This window comes from Condylura cristata, unplaced genomic scaffold, assembly GCF_000260355.1.
Source record: "Condylura cristata isolate star-nosed mole 26May11 unplaced genomic scaffold, ConCri1.0 scaffold00010, whole genome shotgun sequence".
NCBI classification, from domain to species: Eukaryota; Metazoa; Chordata; class Mammalia; order Eulipotyphla; family Talpidae; genus Condylura; species Condylura cristata.
This window is the reverse complement of record NW_004567111.1, coordinates 39,869,598-39,891,788: the sequence shown is the minus strand read 5'-3', so window position 1 is coordinate 39,891,788 and position 22,191 is coordinate 39,869,598. Positions and strand designations below refer to the sequence as shown.

The 22,191-nt window shown below is 37.5% G+C and overlaps 1 protein-coding gene across 1 annotated transcript in view; it reads left to right on the top strand.

Annotated features, from left to right (window-relative positions):
- The first annotated feature begins 6,299 nt into the window (after positions 1 to 6,299).
- The window catches only part of LOC101624014 (phospholipid-transporting ATPase IB-like), a 120,051-nt gene continuing 104,159 nt past the window's right edge, over positions 6,300 to 22,191 (top strand). The window contains exons 1-6 of the mRNA XM_004680321.1: positions 6,300 to 6,391; positions 7,539 to 7,638; positions 10,958 to 11,056; positions 12,182 to 12,227; positions 16,127 to 16,167; positions 18,358 to 18,431. Of these exons, the coding sequence (XP_004680378.1) occupies positions 6,300 to 6,391; positions 7,539 to 7,638; positions 10,958 to 11,056; positions 12,182 to 12,227; positions 16,127 to 16,167; positions 18,358 to 18,431 (452 nt within the window). The remainder of the gene's footprint in view (positions 6,392 to 7,538; positions 7,639 to 10,957; positions 11,057 to 12,181; positions 12,228 to 16,126; positions 16,168 to 18,357; positions 18,432 to 22,191) is intronic.

The following is a 22,191-nucleotide window of genomic DNA, read 5'->3' as shown; positions in this document are numbered from 1 at the left end:
TTCTTAAAAAATACAAAGCAGGGGGCCCTCTCTGGTGGTGCAAGAGGTTAAAGTGCAGCACTATGAAGCTATTCACAGCCACTGCAGCATAAGTTCGATCCCGGGCCAGGGAGCTGACTCACATGGCACAGCAGACCTCTCCTGAATCTCGCCCACTGCTCGCCTCAGCAGTGTATTTCAGCCGATCTGCCTGTTCTGCTCCCCACTGTGTCTCTGTTGAATCCTCTCTCCCCACCACATCTGGTGAATACCCCAGTTCTTGTATACACAAATAAACAAATAAATCTTTAAAAAACATATAAAGCACAATAAAAAGTAAGATCTTATGGCAACGAGAGATTGCCATGACAGCATACTTCAACTTCTCATGTCCTGTAGAAATTTCACAAAGTGTATTTACCAATCTAGGAGTTCAGATTCACACACTTAATTAAAAAAATTAATTAGTTTCCTTTTACTTATAACTGCCCAGAATTTAAAATTATTTTGTTGATTGACAGATCAGTCTAAGTTAGAAAAACAAAGATATGTAACATAAAAAATTATTTTTTCAGCAAAAAAAAAAGGAGTCATTTCATGTTATACAGTTTTTAAACAGATCTGTCTTTGGGGGCAGGATTAATTATTTACTTTTAAGGTTAGCTAGTTCATGAATCCTACTAGGTTCTGCCCCATGAAATGTTTTCACATTCAAAGAAATGCATAAGCTCTCTAACTTAAATCTTAATAGTGTTTCTGCTCATGTAAGTTTTATTTTTTAAAATATCTCAGGCATTCAGAACTGAGTCTATCACTGATCAATCATAATATCATTGGTGAAGAAGGGCATATTTTGTTCTGTTTTATTTTATCTTAATTGCTATTCTTCATCTCCTGCCGCCTGCAATTTTTTGCACTTCATTTCCTAATATATTTAATGTTTGTACTTCAAGTCATCTTCCATATTTTGAATATATTTTCTTGAAAAACTACAATAACCTTTACTTTGCATACATTTTAATTTATTTAAATATTTATTTATTTATATTTATCCGTACAGAAATGGGGTAAAAGTCAGAGGTGCAGGGGCAGTGAGAAGATTCACCAGAGACATAGTGGGGAGCAGAACAGGCAGATTGACAAAATACACTGCTGAGGGAAACAACAGGCAAGACAGGAGAGGTCTGCCACACCATATGGGTCACCTCCGGGGCGGGGATTGAACTCCCACTGAAGTGGCTATAGCCAGTTTGCAGTGCTGTGTCCTAATCCGTTGTGCAACCAGGGAGGGCCCCACATTTAAAATTTTGATATAAATATTGTGATACAAATTCTATTCTGCTCATGATTTGTACTTTATATTCTGTTGCATTCACATACACTATTAATTTTTTCCTTTAGCTACACATTCTTTGGCTGTCCCTGGTTGTTCATCTTTCTGCCCTGTAGTTTCTAGGGTAAATATGTCCTGGCTAGAATGACTGGATTTGGAATCATTTAATTTAATTTAATTAATTTAATTTCAGGAAGCAATGCTGGTTTATTTTCAGCCACATAAACAAAAGTGTTTTGGAGTCTCATTTTTTTTTTTGTGGTATACTTTAATATATTTAAATAAATATCATTTACTAATTGTTGTTATATTTTAATGTATTATTACGGTAAATTTTATGGGATTTATTTCACATCAACAGCCAATTTTTTTTTCATTTGACAATATTCTTTTTTTCCTTATATTTAAAATAGATTTATCTTGATGTTTTTTAAAGAGCATGAAGCATTTCTGAGACTCCAAAGTTAGGACCAATGATTTTGACTGCAATGCTATCGACAAAGATGATCAACGATCAAATTAACATTAAGATCCTATTGTTTTGGCCCTCCCCGGTGGTGCAGCGGGTTAAAGCACAGCACTAAGACGCTAAAGCCACTTCAGCATGAGTTCAATTCCCGCCTGCCCCGGAGGTGACCACATGGCGCGGCAGACCTCTCCTGACCGGCCCGCTGCGCCCTTCAGCAGTGTACTTTGTCAATCTGCCTGTTCTGCTCCCCACTCTGTTTCTGGTGAATCCTCTCATCCTCCACATCTCTGGCCTGTACCCCAGTTCTGTATGAATAAATAAATCTTAAAAAAAATCCTATTGTTTTAAGAGAGGGATTGCCTTTTCTTGATGTATTTACTCTTTCCCCTACCATTTGGAAGAAATGCAAATTTGTTTCTAAGTATGGAAGATCTATATTTTCCTTTTAGGCTGTTTTGACAAGATGGAGATAATGTAGAGGACAATGAAGGCACATTCCTGTGTGTATGTGTAAAGGGCAGGAAGACTGTCTCCCAGGCACCAGTGGCAGCAGGAGCTGAACTCTCAACTGTCAGAACTTTCAGAGGCAAGCTGGGAAGGTTTTCTTCTCATTCCAGGGGAAGACCAGGGATCACAATCTGGGATTAGAGCTGTTTGCATTAAGCCACAACGTTCAGCATATTAACCCTAAAAGATCAATTTTCTAGTCAAAAGTGGCCTCCCCGCCTAAGACTGGTGAGTAACTGAATCCTTTGTTTCTGTTTACTGGCCCTTTAAGCTGGGAGCAGCTGTGCAACAGTTACAGTAACTGAATTTGGGTGGTCTCAAACCTCCCAGGTGGCCCACCTGCCCCTCCTCACATTCCAGGTTTTTGACCTCAAAACTGTGGGGCAGGTAGTAAGAGCTTAAAACCAGTGTCCTGTATCCTAAGTGGTCAGAGAAGTAATACATTGAGATGGTAGATTCATAGGTGATTTACCTATTGCTTCAAAACATTCTAGTAGCTTGGACTCCTGCAGACTGTGTGGTATATGGGTATAAAAATCAGCAGACACAACATTTAGTAATATCTGTTTCTAGGATCTTTTTTTTTTTTTTAAGAAAAGCTGTTTTAGGTAAAACAAGCAAAAATCACCTTCAACCACTACCTCCAGGCCTATTCTGCCTTTCTTGTTTCCACCTTGGGCAATTACTGGAGGTATGCTATGAATTTTAGTTCCTTTGTAATGTCTAGAACAACATTTATGGCTATATATCCAGAATCAAGACATAATTTCATAGCTTTGGTTTTTAAAAACTTACAGAAATGATTGAATAGTGCATACGTAACTGTCACTTTCATAACTTTCATATCACTTTTTGCTCTTTTTTTTTTTTTTACTTTTCACTCTTTTAACTTCACCATTTATCTTCTGTTTATCGGTGTAATCTCTCTTTTTAATGTCTCTACAATATTTCATTATATGATGTAGGTGGGTTATTTAAACATTCTTCTGTTGATAGGTATCTAGGTTTACCCATTTTTTTCATTAGTACAAACAGTACTAAAATGCCTATCTTTGTTCCTATCTCTTTATATTATGTATGAGCATTCAAAAGCTGTAATTAAAAAGGGAAGTTGTGCTTGTAGGACACGAGCTACCTACATTTGCTCTCCAAATGGGTATTTTAATTTATACTCCCAGTTGTAATATACTGATTTCTAATTCCCCACATCCTTGCCAAACCTTGCCATGACCACACCCTTTTGTTTTTAACTGGAGCAATAACTGAATTTGAGCATCCTTTCATATGATTATGGGTCCTTTGGTTTTCTTTCCTTCTCTAGTCACTTATCTTTTACTCATGTTTCTATATATTATTATATTGTAGGGACTATTTCAAATCATTTGGATAGAAAAACTTTGTCAGTTGTATACATAAAATAATTGCTAGAGATTTTTAAAATAAATTAATTTTACTATTCTAATGCATAAAATTTATTGAGTAGGTCTTAGCCTTCAGAGTGTTCACTGTAATTCCCTAGAAAGGAGCTCCACAGATGTAGTGGTAAGATATGGGGAATGGACCCTGTTCTATAATCCTATGATAAGTTTTGGTTTTTCACGCATTTTTCCCCCATGTTTAATTATACTGAAAAAACTGCCAATACTGTGCTTTCTAGGTGAGAAAGAACAAACTTGCATCACTGTTAATCTTAGAAAGCGCTCATATGAAACACCTTTTAAATTACATATGGCATTTGCAACAGGTTTTTCATAGATATCATTTGTTTTATAATGCCTCTTTCTATTTTTTAAAGATTTCTTTTATGTATACAGAATTGGGGTACAGGCCAGAGGTATGGGGGTGTGGAGAGGATTCACCAGAGGCAGAGTGGGGGGCAGAATAGGCAGGTTAATGAAGTACACTGCTGAGGGGAGCAGCGGGCGGGCCAGGAGAGGTCTGCCGCACCATGTGTCACTTGGGGGTGGGGATCGAACTCATGCTGAAGTGGCTTTAGCGTCTTAGTGCTGTGCTTTAACCCGCTGCACCACCAGGGAGGGCCATATATTTAATTTTTTACAGGAAAGACATTTCCATGTGCTTTATAACTTAATTCTTTGGATGTGCAAACATGAATTTCCTTTGTTTTTTTCTTCCTCATATTCCCATATTTTGGGTAAGGGCTCATTACTTTTGAGTGAGTGAGTCTCATGCTGACTCACTTTTTACTACTGTGGAGTTTAAAGTAGCTAATCTAACAGACCAGTTATTTGTTGAAGAGATGTATTGGTGTGGAGTGCTGCTTACAACTTAGTTTTACTTTGGTCAGGGTTCTCTATTCTGGTAGGAGAGTTATTGATCCTCAGTGGAGACACTCCCAGATGGTTCCTCCTTTTAGATGTTTCTTCCTCTTCCCCTCTCTCCTCCAGCCTCTTTTCTCCTCTGTCTAAGCCAAACCACTGGATCCTATCACACTGCAAACCCCCATCCCCCTCCCAGAGCCTTTGCACCCCTCTAGAGCCTCCTGAACTGGGGACAACATGGATGAACGGCCTGATCCTCCATGCAAGGTTGGCAGGGCGAATCTGGCCAGGGCCATCATCTGGCGCGGGTTAAACATCTCATACCGTCCGACAAAGTCTGGGTAGGAGGGGGTGCCCCTGAAAAGTCAGGGACCCTGAAGATGGCTCCTGCTGGATTGCTTTGTTTTGTATTGTCCACTCTTGTATTTGCAACCATTTTTGCATTTGGATGCATTTGATAAAGTAAAAGTTGATTTTACATTTGGGTGTTCTAATAAAAGCAATTGGCTATTACTGTAAAGTTAATACAGCAAAATAAGACAGTGCTAAAAACATGTTGTGATTAACATGTTCCTGTCCAAACCAATAATTCAGACTCCGGCATTCCACTATCTTCCAGATGTACACACTAAATTAAGCTCCTGACGAATAAACTTTGGGAACCAAAAAGCATAAGCCTTTGTTGTTCGGCCTTCAACTCTCCTAGTTCTCTTAATGATAGAACTGAGTACAGTAAACTTTTCCATTCCTTACCCTGGCCTTGTTTTAAACTTTTTTTTTTTTAGGATGCTTTAATAAAAATGAGGATCCTTAGTAATTAACAATAAAAGAAGCTTTCCTTTTGTTTTGCTAACTTTTTATTATAATATATATATAAATGTTAGTTATAACTATATGAATTAATCTGCCTGCTTTATCATTAGTAAATCGCTTGCCCAGCTGCAAGATATAATAATAGTAATAACACTTTGTTTGTTAGCAGTGTTTTCCTTAAAAAATGGTAAGTGTTGGCCCTCCCTGGTGGTGCAGCGGGTTAAAGCACAGCACTGAGAAGCTGAAGCCACTTCCGCATGAGTTCGATTCCCGCCTGCCCCGGAGGTGACCACATGGCGTGGCAGACCTCTCCTGACCCGCCCGCTGCTCCCCTCAGCAGTGTACTTCTTGATCTGCCTGTTCTGTTCCCCACTCTGTCTCCGGTGAAGTCTCTCGCCGCCCCTGAGCCTCTGGCCTGTACCCCAGTTCTGTATGAATAAAAATAATAATAAAAAAAAGTGTTATAGACTTGACTAAAGATCAAAAGACTTCAAACTGTTTTTAGGAATATATGATAGTTTTTTTTTTTTAACTCAATGCATATGCTGATGTAATCCCACTGCTTGAAAACATAAAAATAAAAAAGACCAGCTGAGACTGGCAGCAGACAACACTTGTACCTGAACGAGTGTTGGTGTCCCTCATTCACCTTCACCGATGCCCTCATTTCCTACAGGAACCTCTGTCACCACAATTGTTTGCGCTGGTCTCTGGCAATGATCCTTGTGGCAAAGGGATGAGTAGATGAGGACCTGTTCCTTGGTGATTTGAGAGATACTCCATGCCCCCACACCAGCAGTGTACCTGCTGCCTTCCCTAAAGTCTGACTTTGTTTGCATTTCTGTTTAATAGTCCTGTGCCTTATTGCTGCAGGAAATGTTAATTTCCCTTTGAGCTGTCGGAAGGTGGAGGAAAGATGGGCTGGCCCAAATCTTCAAATGTGTCTAAAGTCCGCAGAATTTACCTCAACAAACCTCACAGGAACATTTTTTGCAAAAATGTCATCAGGTGAGTGCTGTATGTAGCTGGGAGGAGGAGGAGGAAGAAGATGTGGCGTGGCCCCACAAAAACCCAATACTTTGTGGGGACCAATTCACGTGAATCTATGCTTCAAGCTATAACAATTTTCCCAAACTTTGAGCAACATTAAATTACTTTATTCCCTACAGAGAATAGGTTTTGTTGTCATCTCACCTCTATGCTCTCTCTCCGATAAGCACCTGCTCTCACTTTTCCCTGTTAATCAGCAGTATGATGCAGGTCAGTTAAGAGCTCTCTTTAGCAGTGTGTGTGTGTGTGTGTGTGTGTGTGTGTGTGCACGCACGCGTGCGAGTGTGTAACTGCTTTCCAAGGAACCTTGCTTGCATCTTCATCCTATACTAGGATATTCAAATTTAGGTTGCTTAAGAATCCTAGTTCCTGGGTAATTCACTAAGTTGAGAATTTACTGCTGAGATAAAAAGGAATCTTATCCAAATATATGTGTACACACACATAAGCACATGTTAATTATATATACTATATATAATTTACACACACACACACACATATATAGGAGGCCCTTATTATCCTTGAACTACAAAGCAGGCATTATTGGATTCTATTGTATTATGTCTATTTCTTTTTTTTTAAATTGTATTACGTCTATCTCTCTTTCTTTTTAATTGTATTATGTCTATTTCTATGTGGAATAAGTCTTGTTTATCTTCTAACATATCTAACTTGTCATATTTGTTGATTGTTGTATTGTTTCATCGGGATGTAGGTCCCATAAATACAGTGATCTTTGCGTTATTTTTCCTGATGTTTTGCAAGTACTTAAAATATTCAATTATCAGTGCAATCAAGGATGGTGCTTTTTCCACTTTCCCCTTTTAATATGTTTAGAGAACTTGCTGTTCTCTGGCTTTCCATTCCATGTTCACAGTACTTAAGACACATATTCATAGGACTTAGTTCTTAAAATGAGGAAAAATATTCTTCGTTTATTTGGAAATTATTTCCAGAAACCCATGAATGTTTTCCAAAAGAGCAAAATATATGTTTAAAAGGGTCAGTGTTTTATAATGATATTTAAGTCACATCTGAGTTTTGCAGGAGTGTTTTTAGAGTTCTTAAGATTAACTCTCAATGATACTTTTCTTCTCCTCTACAGCACAACTAAGTACAGCATGTGGACATTTCTCCCTCGATTTTTGTATCTACAGTTTAGCAAAGCTGCCAATGCCTTCTTTTTGTTCATTGCTATATTGCAGGTAACATTTCTGAACATGTTATTAGAGTAAGATTTTTAATGAGTAAAAATATATAAAAAGTTCATTCAGTTCAAACAGAGTTTGATGTAGAGAATAAATTTAAGTGCTGTTAGATGAGAAAATTTCTTCTCATAATAGCTGTTCTTTGTGAAACAAAGAGCTTCCCTTTTGGCTCCGAAAAACATACTGATGACCAATGGATAAACTGTCCAAAGCTCATCCTGATTTAGCTCATTCATGAGATATTGTCACTTGCCACCTCTATGAGAGTAATTTTACTATATTTTGAAGTAAATGAAGAAAACACAAATGCTACTTTAAAATAGCATCCTTTGGACCCTCCCTGGTGGCACAGTGGTTTGGGGCACAGCATTAAGAAGCTAAAGCCACTTCAGCATGAGTTTGATCCCTGCCCCAGAGGTGACCCACATGACGTGGCAGACATCTCCTGACCCACCCACTGTTCCCCTCAACGGTGTACTTTGTAAGTCGGCCTGTTCTGCTCCCCACTCTCTCTGGTGAATCCTCTCGCCACCCCTGTACCTCTGGCCTGTACCCCAGTTCTGTATGCATAAATAAATACATCTTAAAAAAAAACAAACTTCCCTCACTTAAAAAAAAAAGCATCCTTTTTACTTATGTGGGAAGCATACTTAACATGTTTAGAGTTATGGTGTGAATGGCAGACACTTATATATAGAGCAAATCTCCAGAGCTTCATCTTGCAGAACTGTAACTTTATAGTCACTGTAATAATAACTCCACACTGCCTCTCACTCTAGCTCTTGACAAACACAATTTGTTCTTTAATTTTTAAGTTTGGCTATTGTGGATACCTCATAGAAGTGGAATCATGCAGTGTTTGTTCTTCTGTGGTTAGCTTTTTTTCCACTTCATAAAATAGTTTCAAGATTTTCCCATGTTGACGAATGTGACAGCATATCTTTATTTTAAAAGCTAAATAAACACCCACATGACATGCATGTGTGTGCATGTACTTGTATGTATGTATGACAATCACAATTATCCATTCAACCATCAAAGGACATTTAGTTTATTTTCATATCTTGGCAATTGTGAACATGCTGCTATGAACATAGATTTGCAGGTACTGTTCAAAATTTTGATATCCATCCTTCTGGATAAATACCTGGAAGTGAGATTACCAGACCGCATGTTCATTTTTACATTTTTTGAGGAACGTCCATTTTCTTAGCGGCTACACCATTCAGCATTCAAGTGTCCCCATTTCTTCCTACATTCATGCCAATATTTCTTATCTCCTCCCCTCTCCGTAATAGCCATCCTACAAGTGTGAGGCAATATCTGTTTTGATTTGCATTGCCCTGGTGGCTGGTGTGGGTGAGCACCTTTTCATGTACTTGTTAGTCATTTATATGCCCGATTCAGAGAAATTTCTGTTTAGGTCTTTTGCCCATTTTCAATTTGGGCTATATGTGTACTTTTGCTGTTGAGTTGTAGTTCCTTATATATTTTCATCAGATACACTAGGGCTCGAAAATGTTCCACAGGTTTCCTTTTCATTTTGTTGTTTCCTGTGCTGTTTATTTTTGTTCTCATTGCCTGTACCATTACAATTGCACACTATGTAATTAGAATTAAGACTTCAAGTATACATTTATTAAACATAGTGCCCACCCTTAAAGATTTGGGAGTCTTAACATAAAAAAATACATTATAAAGTATAAGGTGCTATAGAATTTATGGCCTACTTCGGGCTTGAGAGTGAGTAGTCCAGGAAAAAAGTACTAAAAACTGTGACAGTTGGTCCAAAAGATTAGAAGAGTAAGAGCTTAACTATAAGACTATGAAGAAAGAGAAATTTAAACCTTGTAGGTGTACAGGGAAAAGAATAAGCAAAGGCATAGAAACACTGGTTGCCTTTTAAGAGAACCAGAGCTTTGGAAAGAGATTGAATTTTCTCTGTGAACCCTTTAATATAAGTTGAACTGTGAAAACATCAGTACTATTTTTTTTTTGTAGGGTATGAAATGATTTGAAAGTAGTACAGCTTTTTGGAGCCCAAGTAGAATAGAAAAGAAGCCAAAACCATAAGCTGAACCAGGTGTGTTACTCTAGGAGCTTGGACTTTATCCTAGAGGAGTGAGAAGACAGTGGCAGTGAGCAACCAGGCCAATTAGTCTCAACTGGGGAAAGAGGGGGCTATGGATAAGAACAGTGTGTGGGAGCACACTGCCCGGACAGGGAGAAGGACATACAGAAACATTTCAAATGTAGATTCTATTCATTGCACAAGCTGTCCCAAATAGCTAAACAGTCCTAAATTCCCTATTTCTCTTCCTGTGTACATAGATTTCTATACAGGAAAATTTGTAGGAATTACTGGGAATTTTAAAACACATACAAATTTGTTACACTATTTTAATGAACACTAAGCAAGCAGGAAATACGAAGGCAGCAGAGAGCAGACACAGACTCAGGTCTGAAGTATGGGTCTAAGAACTTGTCTAAATCTAGAAAATTGAAGGCTCAATGGAGGACCTCACTCACCTTGCCTTCATCACAAAATACAGCCTCACTTTCAATTCCTTTAGCTTTCATGCTTTCAACAACTGGGGTTAACCCTAGAGTACTGTCCACTGATAATCTGTTCCTAGGCATCATTATTCTTCCAGGCCTCCAAAAAAATGTCTCCTCTAACTTCTTTTCAAAAAGAAGTTAGATTCAGTTGAAACTGTTAATCTTGGGAATTAACTCTTTTTTTTTAAGATTTATTTATTTATTCATACAGAATTGGGGTACAGGCCAGAGATGTGGAGGGTGAGAGGCTTCACCATAGACAGAGTGGGGAGCAGAACAGGCAGATCGACGAAGTACACTGCTGAGGGGAGCAGTGGGCTGGTCAGGAGAGGTCTGCCTTGCCATGTGGATCTCCTACTGGGCAGGCGGGAATCGAACTCATGCGGAATTGGCTTTAGCTTCTTAATGCTGTGCTTTAACCTGCTGCACCACCAGGGAGGGCTGGGAATTAACTCTTTTGAAAACATGCTGTTTTACTTAGGTGTTTAAATTTTGCATTATCCCCTTCAAAACAATACTGAAAGTACCCTCCAAGGAAAACAACATACTGGCTAAACTGTAATTAAGTACCTGCACTGGTGACTTTTCAATAATGTAATATCATGACACACTCAAGGGATGGTTTGGATATGACAGTCTCCCTCCCCTTTTCATGTAAAATCCTTATTGTTATTCTGTCCTGGGAAGTGCTACTAGTCCTATGACTTTCAGGAGAAGCAAAGTATCACCTAAAAGAGTAATTTTGATTGTTTTGCAGCAAATTCCAGATGTGTCTCCAACAGGAAGATATACAACGCTCTTGCCTTTGATGATTATTCTTTCAATATCAGCCATCAAAGAGATTATAGAAGATTATGTAAGTTTACTGTTAGTGAAATGTGCTCAAATTACTGGCTTGGATGTATGTTGTATTTGTTGTTGTTTTCTCCAGGTAGTTGGTTGAAACAGGTTTAATTTTTAGATCTGTAGTTGGTATAATGAGTAAGTTCAAGTTTTGAGGTGTCACATTTTAATGTACATATGTAATTTAAATATGAAGGGCTCTATTTAATAACATTCATGTCATATTTTTATATAATGTATTTATATATTTTTATTAGCCAAATATATATTGCTGGCAGGACTTAAAAGCTGTTATTAAGAACTTTACCATATAAGAACAATGGTAATTTCTTTGGGAATGTAGTCCAAGCAGAGATGAAAATGGCTAAAATGATGTGCATATAAACTATGCCTGGCTTAATTTCTCCCTTTACCTCATCGCAGGGACGATTTCACATGGGCCTGCTGATTTCAATAGTGAAGCAAAAAATGAGATTATTTTCTATCATTTTGTTTGTTCTGTACCAGCTCCTGAAGTTCATTCACCAAAATCGCTAGCTATTATTATTCACAAGCTTCTTCCTGACTCCTACCAGTTTCTAACCTTTTGATTGGCTTAGAATATGAAAGAAATTTTCAAACTTAATCAAAAGCTTTCAGATAAGTTGGTACAAAGTTCAAAATTGCTAATTATGTATTTTAACCAAATATAATCATTATAAGCAAAATATAATATGCTAATATTTCAAGTAACATTTTTCTATGTCACAGATAATATACACTATAGATGTGTATAAGTATGCTTCTCTGTGTGTATTTATTTATATGACATATATGTAAGTATGCTTATGTGTGTGTATTCATTTTAATTGACTCATACACAGGCTAGTCTTGAGAAGGCTGCATTCTCAGTAAGAGGCAGAGATGGCAGATCAAGTGAGGCAAACTGGCTCCAGAGGCCACAGGCTTACCTGCTTTCTATACTGCTTAATCTCAATAAATTCACCAATATTCACCACTTTTAAGGGCTAAACAAAATTGAAATCAGCTATAGCCAAAGAAGACTTTATAATTGTTGTCTTTATTTATAAACCTACTATGACTTGTATTATATCTTGAATTATTCATCTTGATGTAAGGACTTTTTTTCCTATCACAGAAACGACATATGGCAGACAAATTAGTTAACACAAAGAGAACAACAGGTAAGATATCAGATGGAACTTTTATCTCCCTTCTCTATGGAAATTATCCAAATTCACCAATGGATACATGCAATATATTTTATTATTTAAAAAGATATAGAAACAAAGAATAAAAACTAGAAGGAAAGTCAGTTTCCTATGTTAGAATCAATAATTAGAATAAACAAAGTGAAAAATTTAGGAAGGGTAGACTATTCAGGATATGAAGAATTCTCATGTTCATAAAAAAGATCTGGGTGTTAATATATACTCAGTCCTAGTTTTGATAAGTGTTATTTTAATCACTGAGTATTTACTACATAATTACCTATTTCTAATATAAAATATCATAAAATTTTATAATATATGATTTCTTCTCAGGTTACTAGCAGGTATTTATTTGTTTTTATAGTATTTAAAAATTGGTTTCCATTTCTTTATAATACTCTGTAAATTTTAGAAACACAACTTTACACCTCAATGTATGTATATATACCACACCAACATTTTAATGCCATCACCATCAAACCAGGTTTCCTACTGTTCTATCACGCCCTTCTTCCCACTGGTAAGTACCATATTTTTCTGGGAGACTGATAGTTGTTTTTTTGTTAGTTCTTTATCTCTGTTTATTTATATTCCTCTTGAGTGAAGTGATCTGATTTACGTCTTTCACTTTTTGACTTATTTTTACTTTTAGTAAATAAATTTTCACCTATGGTGTCACAAAAGGCAAGGTTTCATCATTTTAAATAGCCAAATAACATTTCATTGGTGTTTACATTGCAGCTTCTTTATAGTCATATGCCAATGGCGATTTAAGTTGCTCCATGTGAATATGAGTAATGCACATTGGGGTTCATGTAGCTTCTCAAATACATATTTGAATACATGTATTTTCATATTCTTCACATAAATACCTAGGAAAGGAACTGCTGGATCATATAGTTGATTTAATTTATGGTTTAAGACATCTTCATACTGTTTTCTATAGGGGCTAGACTAACCTAAATTCCTACCAGTAGAGCAGTGTATGGAAAAAGAGTGGAGAGTCCATTAGTCCGCACGAGCCTCTTCTCCACTGAGTTCTTTAGGATTCCTCTGGGATGAGAATACCTTAGTCCTGACTTAAATAATAATGGTGTATAAATGCAACAAGAAAATATAGTAACTGTAGACCTAATGATAAAAAAAACCCTAAACTGTGTGTTAAAAGATCTTAATAATGGCATTATTAAAAAAAGAAAAGTTACGGGCCCTTCCTAGTGGCACAGTGGTTTCGGACACAGCTCTGCAAGAAGGCCGGAGCGGCTTCAGTGCAAGTTGGATCCCCAGTCCCGGAGGTGATCCACATGGTGCAGCAGACCTCTCCTGACCCGCCTACTGCTCCCCTCAGCAGTGTCCTTCATGAGTCGGCCTGTTCTGCTCCCCACTGTCTCTGGTGAATCCTCTCACCGCCCCTGCATCTCTGGCCTGTACCCCAGTTCTGTATGCATAAATAAAAATTTTAAGAAAAAATGTACTACTTAAAAAAAAGTCACCTTTTTTTCCTGCAACCTCATCAACATTTGGATATGGAATCTAGTGGTCCAGATTCTTCTTCTTTTTTTGGGGGGGTGCATTTTGCTGTTCAGGTCTTCCAACACCATTTGTTGAAGAGACTTTCCTTTCTCCACTTTACTGTCTTTGACTCCTTTGTTATAAATACACACGAGGATTTATTTCTAGGCTCTCAATTCCATTTCATCAAACTGTGTTTTTCATAGAAACCCAGTTAGAATAATTCTGTTTCGTGGACCATTGCTTTATAGCAAAGTTTGAAGACAGAAGCATGGTAACCTCCATTTATTTTCTTTTTTTGTCTGGATTGTTTGGGCTCTTCAGGATCTTTTGTGACTGAATACAAATTTATTATTTTTCTATTTCCTTAAAAATACTATTGCAATTTTGATAGAGATTACATTGAACATTTCTAACTGCGTTAGGTAAAATGGACTTTTAAGAAATGTTTATTCTTCATTTTTGGTGGTCTTCAGGTCATTTTGATTTCTCTGTTGCTTTCTTCATTGACTCAAGAGTTATTCAGAAGCTTGTTGTTTAGTCTCCATGTTTGAGATTTATCCAGTTTTCTTTTTGTGGTTGACTTCTAGCTTCATATCATTGTGATTAAAGAAGATGCTTGATATGATTTCAACCTTCATACATTTATTGGGACTTGTAATTCCACATATGGTATCCTAGAAAATATTCTATGTGTACTTGAGAAGACTGTGTAATGGTTTATTTTAGGGGCTGTAATAGGATCTGATATTTCTCATAGTCTTCATTTTTCTAATCTTATTTCTCCTCCTCCATTTGAGTCATTATAAAAGTTTCATCTTCACTTTTACTGAGAGATCAGCTTCTTACTATGTTCTCATGGTCGTCTTCAATGCATTTAACATTCTCTTCATACTCAGCTTCACTGTTTTCAATATTTCTTTTTCTTCAGTCTCTTTGGTGAAGAACTTCTTTTGGTTCTACACCCCCCTTTTTATATTGTTAATGTTTTATTCTACAGTCGAATGTATTTCATATATCTTGTGGTTTTTCTACATGAGAATTATTTAAATTAACTGCATTTTAGAATCCCCATTTGTTTTTCCAGTAGTGGTGCTTTGGTTTTAGTTTTGGAATTCTTCCATATTTTAGAGCTGTGGATGGATGGAGAGAGCAATGGCAAGCTGGAGGCAGTTTCATCCAGTCGCTGTCTTCGGTTGGGAATGGCCAATTTGGGCATAAAGTCCTTGCTGTCCCATCTCCTCTGTGTCTACACCAGCTCCCCTTGTGAACACAATGCACAGGCTTCCAGGTCCTACCTCCAGACTGGACTTCTGTTTTTTGCAGCTGACCTTAGTTTAGCTCTAATCTCAGACATTTTTAACTCTCTGAGGACAATGGAGAGGGGGATTTGTTCTGTCACACAGGCACCTGAAAAACTCCCTGGGACTCAGTGTCTAGTTTCAGCACCCAACCTCAGCAGGTTGGTGGAAGTGAAAATCTTCACTTTTGTTTTTTAAGATTTATTTATGCATACAGAACTGGGGTACAGGCAAGAGGTGCAGGGACAGTGAGAGGATTCACCAGAGGCAGAATGGGGAGCAGAACAGGAATATCTATTGAAGTACACTGCTGAGGGGAGCAGCAGGCAGGTGAGGAGAGATCTGCCATGCCATGTGGTCACCTCCAGGATAGGCGGGGATCTAACTCGTTCTGAAGGGGCTTTAGCTTCTTAGTGCTGTGCTTTAACTGGCTGTACCACTAGGGAGGGCCCCAATCGTCACTTCTTTTATGGAGCTCATTGCAGTCCTGGAGACATGAGTGATCCCAATGTCTTAGCCCTCTGCTTTCTTGGTCCACTGACTGCATAGCCACAGCTATAACCACAGTTCCAATTCCCCTTTTCCAATTCTGACAATTCCATAAGCCTCTACAGTATGATAAGCTTGTATTGTATGACAAATTTTGTAATACCTGGCTTCTGGCTATGCCTTTGAAGAAAGATTTCTCTGTAGTTGTTTATTCTACCACGTCTGTGACTTCAATCTCTTAGCCAGTATTTTAGCGTGTACTGACAAACTGTTTCTCCTAGAACTGGTAGTGTCTTAATATACACAGTTTCTGTGTCTCTGTCTGTTCATCATTCTGTATCTTTCTATACATTTTTACATTTTGTCATGATGCATTTACTACATAATGCCTTTTTTGTTGTAGTGCATATAAAATCAATTTATATATCCTTCCATTTTTATAGAGGTTAACTTAACAAAGTCAAAGCTATAGAGAAAAACATTTAGTATTTGAAAAAATATTTTTAAAAGTTATTTTGAACCTTACCTAATGCAGTAGTAACAATTAATATATAGCTATTTCTATTCCAGTGTTAAGACAGCAGACATGGAAAGTGATAATGTGGAGAGAGGTAAGAATGTATTTTTTTTTAACTTTTAATATAGTAACAAGCACCTCCAACATCTAAAGTTACAGATTTTTATCTGTGAAACATGTCTTCAGGAGTTATCATCTCATTTTATAAATGAGGAAGTAGAGGCTCAAAGAGTTAAGTATCTTGTACAGAGTCACACAGACAGAAATTTTTGATATTAGGATTTAAACTTACCTAATGTGTACCTAATGTGCTTCTGTGTGACCTCTGTGTAACTGCATGGAATATTTAGAGGTGATGCTTTATAAACTGGCTCAGGTTACAAGATAATCTACACATGTCAATTAACTCATGGAATGCTGTCATCCATGTTTACCCTTGGATATAACTTAAACAAGTACTGGGACCACACAGTGACTTTGTCCTCAGTAATAATTATTGACTGGTGTAAATTTAGATATAAGAATGTTTTGATTTTTAAGTATCAGCCCTATTAAGCCCTCCTCCACCCCAAATATAAAACAGTTGAGTCAACAATGACTGCATTTTCCTCCTGATTGGAACCAGACAGAAACCATTGAGAGATAACTCAATGCCTAGTGGCTGAATCTCAGAGAAAAGGGTTTAGTGGATGTCAAGGGAAGTAAGAGGCTTCCACGGAGGCTTCTTACTGAGGAGAGGGGATATCAGAATTGAGTTCTAAATTACCCCATCCCTTCCACTGGAAGAACAAGTTAAGCTGCCAGAGCCCACAACATAGAGATTTTGTCCCTCTGTGCCATTTCTATGCCACCTGCATGTGTATCCACATAGAGCACTTTAAACACTGGTTGCTTATAAAAGGAAAAGCAGGCTAATTTGGGATCCCGTGGACAAAGAAGAAAAAAGGAGTTTGTAAGATGTGATGGTAATGGCTGTCCTTTAGGGTAATGACTGCCTGCTATTGTGTCTGTGGGTACATAATTTTCCACATCAATATTATTTCTGGAGGAAAATTTAGCTTGAATTGAAATTTCAACTTGTCTTATTTTAGTCATTTTTTTAGACTTTGCTATAAGCTAGTTGTTTATGTCAGTTATAAGTGCTTTATTATTCATTCCATTGTGAACTTCAGATATATTGTTAATATTATGTTGTCAGTCTTTTTTTCCTCCTCCTTATTGCACTTCTACATTTATAAATACAAAGTATAGCCTTTAAAGTGCTCTCACTCTGATCCAAAAGTATTACATTAATCTGTTGCTCAATAAAGGTAAAAATGAACTACAAAAGAAAAACATGGCTCCTTGTTCTCTTCATCCTCAGTAAGTTATTATGGTTTTTTCAACATAGGCCCAGAAATTGGTTTAGGAAATAATCTGGACACCTTGCTTCTAGTTGCCCAGGAAGGGTTTGCCATTCTGAGAATTATGTCCTCACTACTGAGTACACTGTAAATGCTGCAGTTGTTTGTGAAAGAATATGTACAGAAGAAATTATCAAAAGCTTATATATTACTATTCTCATGTATCATTACTAATATTTCTAGCCTTCATTTTTTCATTATAAGTTAAAAATAATTCATACATTTACTCAACATTTATTGAGTGCTTACTACAGGGCAGACACTATGCTAACTACTGGGAATTCACAGGAGAGAGAAAGAAAGAGAGGGAGGGAGGAGAGGAAGAGGAAGAGAAAGAGAGAGAGAGAAAGAGAGAGAGAGAAGGAGAAAATTTTCTCTGTTCTGCTTGGAGCTCACAGTCTGTTCTGCCTGAAGCTCACAGACCAGCAGAGACAGACCATTAGGCAATTAATTACCATGATAGTGCATAAACTGCATATCACCATAACAACAAACTACAAATATGTGTGTTTGGATTTATCAGCCTTAACACTTCACATTTTGGGCCAGCTACTTCTTTGTTATGGGAGCTATGCTAGCCATTATGAAGCGATTAGCAGTATTCCTGGCCTCTACCTACTCTTAGCGCCATTCCCTTAAGCCCTTACAGTTGTGATAACCAAAAATGTCTCTAGTTTCCTGGTAGGTGGGGAGAAAAAATAGCTATGGGTTAAGTATAGCTGTTTTGAGGAACAAACAGAAAAAAATTGTTCTAATGTAATTGAAATTTCTTAGGATAGTACCAAGATTTTCACATTGTACTTTTCTTGAGAATATTTGACACATTTTTGCCTCTATTTGTTACTGAAATGTATGCCTTTGTGTTCTCCTGGTTTTACAAGGTAATTGTGGGTGACATTGTGAAGACCACAAATGGGCATTTCCTCCCTGCAGACATGGTCCTGATTTCTTCCAGGTTAGTTGTTAGTAGGCACTTAATGAACTTCTATTGTGTTAGAAATGTGTTGTTTCCTTTTGTCTGTGGCTTTTTTCTTACATCACTGTTCATTTTTTTTTGGTTCAGAATTTGCTTTCTCCCCTCAAGTGTAGTCCCCATAGTTCTCCTACCACCATAGCACCTGGGAACCATCACCATTAGAAATTTTAAGGAAACCAAAGGCTTTCTCCTTCTTTCACTCATTTCAGTATTCTTTTCACTATATTGTAGGCCAGTGGCAGCAAACTTTTTCTATAGAGGAACAGATAGCAATTATTTCAGCTTTGTGGCCATGTAGCCAGTATTTTAATTCTACCTTTGTAATACTGGAAGCAGCCTTGGGAAATATGTTAGCAAATGGGTACAGTTGTGCACTGTAACATTTTATTTAATAAAAAGTTAGGGGCCAGACTTGGTCCATGGGCCAGCTTCTGACTCCTATTCTATACTCTTATTATCTTTAATTTCTGTGGACATAGTTTCTCCTATTCTAACTCTTAAATGAATTCGATAGCTTCTAGAATAACTGCATTCAACTAATCTAAAACATTTTCATTTATTCCTTTGTTTTAGTCTAATGGCAATTAAAGTTTTCTTATTCTACAGGGAAACTAACTCAAAGATTGGTGATTTTTTTTTTCAGTGTTATTGACTTTGTGTTATGCCCAAATTTAAAAAAAAATAGGCACTTACTTTTATGGAATTATGCAGCTTTATTCACCCACTGCTTAGGAGGAAACTTACACAGAGGCTCCCTAGAAGAGATGTTTCTTTGCAAAGAGGTCACACACAACCTCCACTTAGGTTTCTATGCTAGTCTCTCTGGGGAGCGCAACTGTCCCCTTCCTCATGTTTTTCTGTGAGACAGACACCATTATGGAGTATAGTGGGTAGAATGACCATTCTAATGAACACAGCTTCATTTGCATGTACAGCAGACCTGCTTCCTAGGTCAAGTCATGATTATCTCAAAAGGGTCAAAAAATGTTCTGACTTACAGACACACATTACTTTGGAGCATGTAGCAATTTCTTAGAGAGACATGAATGAGCTAATCTCCAAGCTTTTGCAAAATTGCTGACACTAGTTCCTTTTTTTTAAAACTTAAGAATATGTTAAAATAGTGACACATCATTTTATTAAATCATTCCTGAAATTTTATCACAAAGGATACATATGGTTGTCTCTGTATTAAGTATATATCCAAATTCACTAAGCTTGGTCTTTTATTTAATGCTTCACTAGCTTTTGCTTGTTATTTTAATGGCTTGAATATAGATTAAACTTTGATAAAACAGTACATTAGATAAAGGTTTTAAGTCTGTTGAGGCCATTGAAATGTAACAGGAAAAGAATATTATTGATGGCTACTGGAGTCATCTTCAGTCTCATCGTTGGTTTTCTTGCAAGGTTAAGGAGAACCATCATCTTTCTGATGACCAACATTTCTTCAGGTGCAAATAACTGTAAAATCATTTTTTTTCTAGTTTCTCCATAGAGAATTGGGGGATAAGGTAGCTATGACATCACTTTCAAAGAACCCAAACAGCAGCCCTCAGTTTCCCACACCATCCAGACCTCTTATTTCTTTTATTTGTTTATTTTTATTAATGAAGGACCATTGCTTTACATCTTTGTTAGTATTCTGACAACACAGGCGTCCTCCCCTATAGATGTGGTCATCGTGTCTCCCACCCTCAAAGCACCTACAGTCCTCCACCATAGTCTGTTGTGCTTACAATCTCCCTGCTCACCCCTCTCCGGGTCCCCTCTTGGATGCTTCAGATCTATGGGATTGGTTTTACAGTTTGGCTTTGTTTGACCCTATGATTGGATTCTCTATATTCCACATAAAAGTGACACCATCTGTTATATATCTTTTTCCTTCTCAATTATTTCATTTGGCATAATCCCTTCTAGTTACATCTACGTTGCTGCAAAGGGCCTGTATTTATCTTTCTTGATTGCTGAGTAGTGTTCCATTGTCTACAGATGGCATATCTTCTTGATCCACTCATCTGCTTTTGGTAGGCCTCTTATTTCTAAATGCCTCCCTGTAGCACTAGATATAATTACATTATTTCTTTGGCAAACCTGTATTAAGTTGAAGGCACTGGAAATTGTGTACCTTCTCATTGTAGAGTCTGACAGCTGGGCTGTAGACAAATTCAAAACCCACTCTTCATCAATTCCACTAGGGCATGTTTTGAAGTAAGAAGATGGTTTTTCTGTTACTAGTTAAATAGATTTAAGTGTACATCTAAGTGCATGCAAGCAACATGAAAACTTTTTCTATCTTTTGAAAAGCTGTTACAGGGCCCTTCCTGGTAGTGCAGCTGGTTAAAGCACAGCATTATGAAACTATCCAAAGCCACTGAAGCACGAGTTTGATTCCCTGTCAGGAGCTGACCCACATGGCACGGCAGACCTCTGTTGTCTTGCTTGCTACTCCCCTCAGCAGTGTATTTCATTAATCAGCCTGCTCTGCTCCCCACTCTATCTCTGGTGAATTCTCTCACCCCAGTACCTCTGGCCTGTACCCCAGTTCTGTATGCATAAATAAATAAATCTTAAAAAAAAAAATCCAAACCTGTGACAGCATCATATCATCAGACCCTTGAAGAAGTTGCTCTCAAAACATTGAGTAAGATGTATCTAAAAACAATAGTCATCAGTCTGTAATTTTACAATTTTAGTTTGTCTCGATTTTTCCTTACAATTGGCAAACTTAAGAGTTTTCAACTGGTTTTTCAACTTCCTATGTCTTTTCCATAAATTGAACAAAATGACGATGGCAACAAATGAACAGCCAACGTTAACAGTGTTCTCACCAGCTTGCTAATCGCCTTGATGCTCCAAATCTGCACACAGGACTATTCTCCATGATGTAATTTTAAATATTGGTGACATCTGCTTGTGCTTTGGGTTGACATATGTGCACCTTTCTTTTTCTCCAATAGGTGGCGCCATGACTTCAGTTTTAGGTTTTTCCTTCCACTCTCCCGTCTTTGGTCGAAAGTGTGTAACCAGGAAATGATTATGTGTCATGGTTATGCGGTGGGAGGAAGGATAAATTTTTTTTTTAAAGTGTATGAATGAGATTTTTATATATTTTGGAAATTAACTTCTTGTCGATGTGTGATGTGTAAAATCTCCCTTTCTTTTTTGTGGTGGTTTCTTTGATGTGCAAAACCATTGAAGTAGGAATCCCACTTGTCCATTTTTGGTTTCGTTTTCCTTGCCATTGTGGTTGCGTCCTCCTGAAACTGGAAGTTCCCCAAGTCTGCTGCTTGGGGGAGTCTGTTGCTTGGACTCTGCTGCTTACCTGAGTTCCTGCTGTGTGCTGCTTGCAGCTACAGTTACCTTGACCACCTTCCCAAACAATAAAGAATGCTTATGCTATGATAGACAGAGTAACAACTTTCCTCATACGAACTCTATAATACGAACTGTAAAAAACTTTACTATTTCTGTAACGAGGGCTCAGACTTTGGGAGCGATCCCACTGAGCCTGCAATGTGACAATTAAATCTCTCTCTCTCTCTCCACCTCTCTGGGTGCCATCGAATTTCTTTGGGAAATTGCTATAACACCCCAATACATTTCTGATGATCTGGAGTGTGTGAATTACGTCTCCTTTCATGAATTGGTATTTTATAGTTTCAAGTCTTATATAGAGATCTTTTATCCATTTTCACTTTAATGTTGGTGGCTGGAGTAAGGATGGATCTCTTTTCCT